At 50.7% G+C, this 6,469-nt stretch overlaps 1 protein-coding gene across 1 annotated transcript in view; it reads left to right on the top strand.

Annotated features, from left to right (window-relative positions):
* Positions 1-6,469, top strand: part of LOC123995421 (sushi, nidogen and EGF-like domain-containing protein 1) — a 163,746-nt gene that overhangs the window by 117,012 nt on the left and 40,265 nt on the right. Inside the window, exons 16-17 of the mRNA XM_046299018.1 lie at positions 1,068-1,241; positions 1,954-2,067. Of these exons, the coding sequence (XP_046154974.1) occupies positions 1,068-1,241; positions 1,954-2,067 (288 nt within the window). The remainder of the gene's footprint in view (positions 1-1,067; positions 1,242-1,953; positions 2,068-6,469) is intronic.

The following is a 6,469-nucleotide window of genomic DNA, read 5'->3' as shown; positions in this document are numbered from 1 at the left end:
TCCTGTCTCTCTGTCCTCCAGACCTGGACTGTGTTGTCGTGTCTCTCTGTCCTCCAACCATGTAGCTGTGTTGTCGTGTCTCTCTGTCCTCCAGACCTGGAGACCTGGACTGTGTAACCATGTAGCTGTGTTGTCGTGTCTCTCTGTCCTCCAGACCTGGACTGTGTAACCATGTAGCTGTGTTGTCGTGTCTCTCTGTCTTCCAGACCTGGACTCCAGACCTGGACTGTGTAACCATGTAGCTGTGTTGTCGTGTCTCTCTGTCCTCCAGACCTGGACTGTGTAACCATGTAGCTGTGTTGTCGTGTCTCTCTGTCCTCCAGACCTGGACTGTGTAACCATGTAGCTGTGTTGTCGTGTCTCTCTGTCCTCCAGACCTGGACTGTGTAACCATGTAGCTGTGTTGTCGTGTCTCTCTGTCCTCCAGACCTGGACTGTGTAACCATGTAGCTGTGTTGTGGACTGTGTAACCATCTGTGTTGTCGTGTCTCTCTGTCCTCCAGACCTGGACTGTCCTCCAGACCTGGACTGTGTAACCATGTAGCTGTGTTGTCGTGTCTCTCTGTCCTCCAGACCTGGACTGTGTAACCATGTAGCTGTGTTGTCGTGTCTCTCTGTCCTCCAGACCTGGACTGTGTAACCATGTAGCTGTGTTGTCGTGTCTCTCTGTCCTCCAGACCTGGACTGTGTAACCATGTAGCTGTGTTGTCGTGTCTCTCTGTCCTCCAGACCTGGACTGTGTAACCATGTAGCTGCTGTGTTGTCGTGTCTCTCTGTCCTCCAGACCTGGACTGTGTAACCATGTAGCTGTGTTGTCGTGTCTCTCTGTCCTCCAGACCTGGACTGTGTAACCATGTAGCTGTGTTGTCGTGTCTCTCTGTCCTCCAGACCTGGACTGTGTAACCATGTAGCTGTGTTGTCGTGTCTCTCTGTCCTCCAGACCTGGACTGTGTAACCATGTAGCTGTGTTGTCGTGTCTCTCTGTCCTCCAGACCTGGACTGTGTAACCATGTAGCTGTGTTGTCGTGTCTCTGTGTAACCATGTAGCTGTGTTGTCTGTCCTCCAGACCTGGACTGTGGTCCCCCTCTGCAGGTGAAGCATGCAGAGCTCCAGTTCTCCTCTACGTTGCCAGGCTCCATGGCGCTGTACGTGTGCCACCCAGGATACACCCCCATGCCCAGGGCCACCCAGAGCATCTGTGGGGGGCAGGGGGCCTGGAGCCAACCTCCTGTCTGCCAGGGTCTGTATGCAGTAACACACAACACGTTTGAGTGTGTGTGTGTGTGTGTGTAGTGTGTGTGTGTGTAGTGTGCGTGTGTGTAGTGTGTGTAGTGTGTGTAGTGTGTGTAGTGTGTGTGTGTGTGTGTAGTGTGTGTGTGTGTGTGCGTGTAGTGTGTGTAGTGCGTGTGCGTGTGCGTGTGTGTAGTGTGTGTAGCGTGTGTGTGTGTGTGTGTGTGTGTGTGTGTGTGTGTGTGTGTGTGTGTGTGTGTGTGTGTGTGTGTGTGTGTGTGTGTGTGTGTGTGTGTGTGTGTGTGTGTGTGTGTGTGTGTGTGTGTGTGTGTGTGTGTGTGTGTGTGTGTGTGTGTGTGTGTGTGTGTGTGTGTGTGTAGTGTGTGTGTGTGTAGTGTGTGTGTGTGTGTGTGTGTGTGTGTGTGTGTGTGCGTGTGTGTGTGTGTGTGTAGTGTTACGGGTCTTTTCATTGGTCTTCACTGTAACTATTCATGGCGTTTGTAAACAACACAGTCAGTCATTGACTTAGTGTTCCTAGCAGAGAGCCAGACACTAACGGATATTACATTGTCAGAGAAAGATAGAGGTTTAATTCGGACAGTTGAACTTCCCTGTGATAAATATCAAGACTGTGTTGGTAGGTAGAGATAAAACTAGAGGTCTATATTGGCATGTTTGGTTCACTGTACTCAAATGTTTGATTTATTGGTCACTTGTCCCAGAGATCAACGAGTGTTTGTCCCAGCCTTGTCTGAATGGAGGGACATGTCGGGACAGGGTGGCGACCTACCAGTGTGCATGTGACCAAGGCTTCAGTGGAAACCACTGCCAGACAGGTAGACTACACCTGTACTACACCTCTACTACACCTCTACTACACCTCTACTACACCTGTACTACACCTGTACTACACCTATACTACACCTGTACTACACCTGTACTACACCTCTACTACACCTCTACTACAGATATACTATACTTCTACTACATGTCTACTACACCTCTACTACACCTCTATTACAACGCTAACCCTAACCCTAACCCTACTACAGATATACACCTCTACTACACATCTATTACTTCTCTACTACACCTTTGCTACACTTCTACTACACCACTACTACAGATATACTACACCTCTACTACACATCTACTACACCTCTACTACACCTCTACTACAGATATACTACACCTATACTACAGATATACTACACCCCTACTACACATATACTACACCTCTACTACACCTCTACTACAGATATACTACACCTATACTACAGATATACTACAACTATACTACACCTCTACTACACATATACTACATCTCTACTACACCTCTACTACACCGCTACTACACCTCTACTACACATATACTACATCTATACTACACGGTTCCGGTTGGAGCGAGTGGTCGTATCTGCACGTCGCTCCAACGGGTAGTATAACTTTTTCATTATATTTCATTATATCACAACGGTTTGATTTGTCTTATCTTAGCAATTTCTTCTCAGCTAGCTACATAGCCGTCTTTGTATCAAAAGATAATTGCGTAATTATCGTATTTCGCCGTCCTAACGTAGTCTTCACTAGTCTTCACTAGCCAGCTAGCTAACGTCCACTGATTAGCTGCACTGGAGAAACTGTTACACTCAACTGAACGACTTGATTAGTTTAGTGTCAGCTAGCTACATAGCTGTCTTTGCTGTCTTCGTATCATCGTATCATCGTATCCAAGATAATTGTGTTGTTTAGGTTTAGAGTGTGTAGTCTTAGAGTGATTATCTTAATTTACCGAGGTTAGCTAGCCAGCTATTTGTCGTCCTTAACGTAGGTGACTCTGCTAGCTAGCCAACAGCTAGCCAACGCTAGCCAACGTCTTCTGTATAGAACTCAACTACCCGGTCGCATTCACAGGTTGTATCACATTTTCACTTCATTTTCATTACAGTACAACGGTTTGATTTGTTTGATCGTAGCTAGCTACTTAGCTAGCTACATAGCCGTCTTTGTATCAAAGATAATTGTGTAGTCTAGAGCGATTTTCTAGGTTCGCTAGCCATCTATTGTCGTTCTTTTAACGCAACGTAACGTAAACAACACTGCTAGCTAGCCTGCTAGCCCCGAATAGCAACACTGCAGAAACTATTACACTCAACGGAACGACTTGATTAGTGTAGTGTCAACAACGCACCCACTGCCAGCTGGCCTACTTCAGCAGTACTGTATCATTTTAATCATTTTGGTCAATAAGATTCTTGCTACGTAGCTTAACTTTCTGAACATTCGAGACGTGTAGTCCACTTGTCATTCCAATCTCCTTTGCATTAGCGTAGCCTCTTCTGTAGCCTGTCAACTATGTGTCGGTTTATCCCTGTTCTCTCCTCTCTGCACAGACCATACAAACGCTCCTCACCGCGTGGCCGCGGCCACCCTACTCTGGTGGTCCCAGCGCGCACGACCCACGTGGAGTTCCAGGTCTCCGGTAGCCTCTGGAACTGCCAATCTGCGGTCAACAAGGCAGAGTTCATCTCAGCCCATGCCTCCCTCCAGTCCTCGACTTCTTGGCCCTGACGGAAACATGGATCACCACAGACAACACTGCTACTCCTACTGCTCTCTCTTCGTCCGCCCACGTGTTCTCGCACACCCCGAGAGCGTCTGGTCAGCGGGGTGGTGGCACCGGGATCCTCATCTCTCCCAAGTGGTCATTCTCTCTTTCTCCCCTTACCCATCTGTCTATCGCCTCCTTTGAATTCCATGCTGTCACAGTCACTAGCCCTTTCAAGCTTAACATCCTTATCATTTATCGCCCTCCAGGTTCCCTCGGAGAGTTCATCAATGAGCTTGATGCCTTGATAAGCTCCTTTCCTGAGGACGGCTCACCTCTCACAGTTCTGGGCGACTTTAACCTCCCCACGTCTACCTTTGACTCTTTCCTCTCTGCCTCCTTCTTTCCACTCCTCTCCTCTTTTGACCTCACCCTCTCACCTTCCCCCCTACTCACAAGGCAGGCAATACGCTCGACCTCATCTTTACTAGATGCTGTTCTTCCACTAACCTCATTGCAACTCCTCCAAGTCTCCGACCACTGCCTTGTATCCTTTTCCCTCTCGCTCTCATCCAACACCTCCCACACTGCCCCTACTCGGATGGTATCGCGCCGTCCCAACCTTCGCTCTCTCTCCCCGCTACTCTCTCCTCTTCCATCCTATCATCTCTTCCCTCCGCTCAAACCTTCTCCCACCTATCTCCTGATTCTGCCTCCTCAACCCTCCTCTCCTCCCTCTCTGCATCCCTTGACTCTCTATGTCCCCTATCCTCCAGGCCGGCTCGGTCCTCCCTCCCGCTCCGTGGCTCGATGACTCATTGCGAGCTCACAGAACAGGGCTCCGGGCAGCCGAGCGGAAATGGAGGAAAACTCGCCTCCCTGCGGACCTGGCATCCTTTCACTCCCTCCTCTCTACATTTTCCTCCTCTGTCTCTGCTGCTAAAGCCACTTTCTACCACGCTAAATTCCAAGCTTCTGCCTCTAACCCTAGGAAGCTCTTTGCCACCTTCTCCTCCCTCCTGAATCCTCCGCCCCCCCCCCTCCTCCCTCTCTGCAGATGACTTCGTCAACCATTTTGAAAAGAAGGTCGACGACATCCGATCCTCGTTTGCTAAGTCAAACGACACCGCTGGTTCTGCTCACACTGCCCTACCCTATGCTCTGACCTCTTTCTCCCTCTCTCTCCAGATGAAATCTCGCGTCTTGTGACGGCCGGCCGCCCAACAACCTGCCCGCTTGACCCTATCCCCTCCTCTCTTCTCCAGACCATTTCCGGAGACCTTCTCCCTTACCTCACCTCGCTCATCAACTCATCCCTGACCGTTGGCTACGTCCCTTCCGTCTTCAAGAGAGCGAGAGTTGCACCCCTTCTGAAAAAACCTACACTCGATCCCTCCGATGTCAACAATTACAGACCAGTATCCCTTCTTTCTTTTCTCTCCAAAACTCTTGAACGTGCCGTCCTTGGCCAGCTCTCCCGCTATCTCTCTCTGAATGACCTTCTTGATCCAAATCAGTCAGGTTTCAAGACTAGTCATTCAACTGAGACTGCTCTCCTCTGTATCACGGAGGCGCTCCGCACTGCTAAAGCTAACTCTCTCTCCTCTGCTCTCATCCTTCTAGATCTATCGGCTGCCTTCGATACTGTGAACCATCAGATCCTCCTCTCCACCCTCTCCGAGTTGGGCATCTCCGGCGCGGCCCACGCTTGGATTGCGTCCTACCTGACAGGTCGCTCCTACCAGGTGGCGTGGCGAGAATCTGTCTCCTCACCACGCGCTCTCACCACTGGTGTCCCCCAGGGCTCTGTTCTTGGCCCTCTCCTATTCTCGCTATACACCAAGTCACTTGGCTCTGTCATAACCTCACATGGTCTCTCTTATCATTGCTATGCAGACGACACACAATTAATCTTCTCCTTTCCCCCTTCTGATGACCAGGTGGCGAATCGCATCTCTGCATGTCTGGCAGACATATCAGTGTGGATGACGGATCACCACCTCAAGCTGAACCTCGGCAAGACGGAGCTGCTCTTCCTCCCGGGGAAGGACTGCCCGTTCCATGATCTCGCCATCACGGTTGACAACTCCACTGTGTCCTCCTCCCAGAGCGCCAAGAACCTTGGTGTGATCCTGGACAACACCCTGTCGTTCTCAACTAACATCAAGGCGGTGGCCCGTTCCTGTAGGTTCATGCTCTACAACATCCGCAGAGTACGACCCTGCCTCACACAGGAAGCGGTGCAGGTCCTAATCCAGGCACTTGTCATCTCCCGTCTGGATTACTGCAACTCGCTGTTGGCTGGGCTCCCTGCCTGTGCCATTAAACCCCTTCAACTCATCCAGAACGCCGCAGCCCGTCTGGTGTTCAACCTTCCCAAGTTCTCTCACGTCACCCCGCTCCTCCGTTCTCTCCACTGGCTTCCAGTTGAAGCTCGCATCCGCTACAAGACCATGGTGCTTGCCTACGGAGCTGTGAGGGAACGGCACCTCAGTACCTCCAGGCTCTGATCAGGCCCTACACCCAAACAAGGGCACTGCGTTCATCCACCTCTGGCCTGCTCGCCTCCCTACCACTGAGGAAGTACAGCTCCCGCTCAGCCCAGTCAAAACTGTTCGCTGCCCTGGCCCCCAATGGTGGAACAAACTCCCTCACGACGCCAGGACAGCGGAGTCAATCACCACCTTCCG

Source organism: Oncorhynchus gorbuscha, linkage group LG02 (genome assembly GCF_021184085.1).
Source record: "Oncorhynchus gorbuscha isolate QuinsamMale2020 ecotype Even-year linkage group LG02, OgorEven_v1.0, whole genome shotgun sequence".
NCBI lineage: Eukaryota > Metazoa > Chordata > Actinopteri > Salmoniformes > Salmonidae > Oncorhynchus > Oncorhynchus gorbuscha.
The sequence above is the reverse complement of the archived record's forward strand: the minus strand, read 5'-3'. Positions and strand labels throughout refer to the sequence as shown.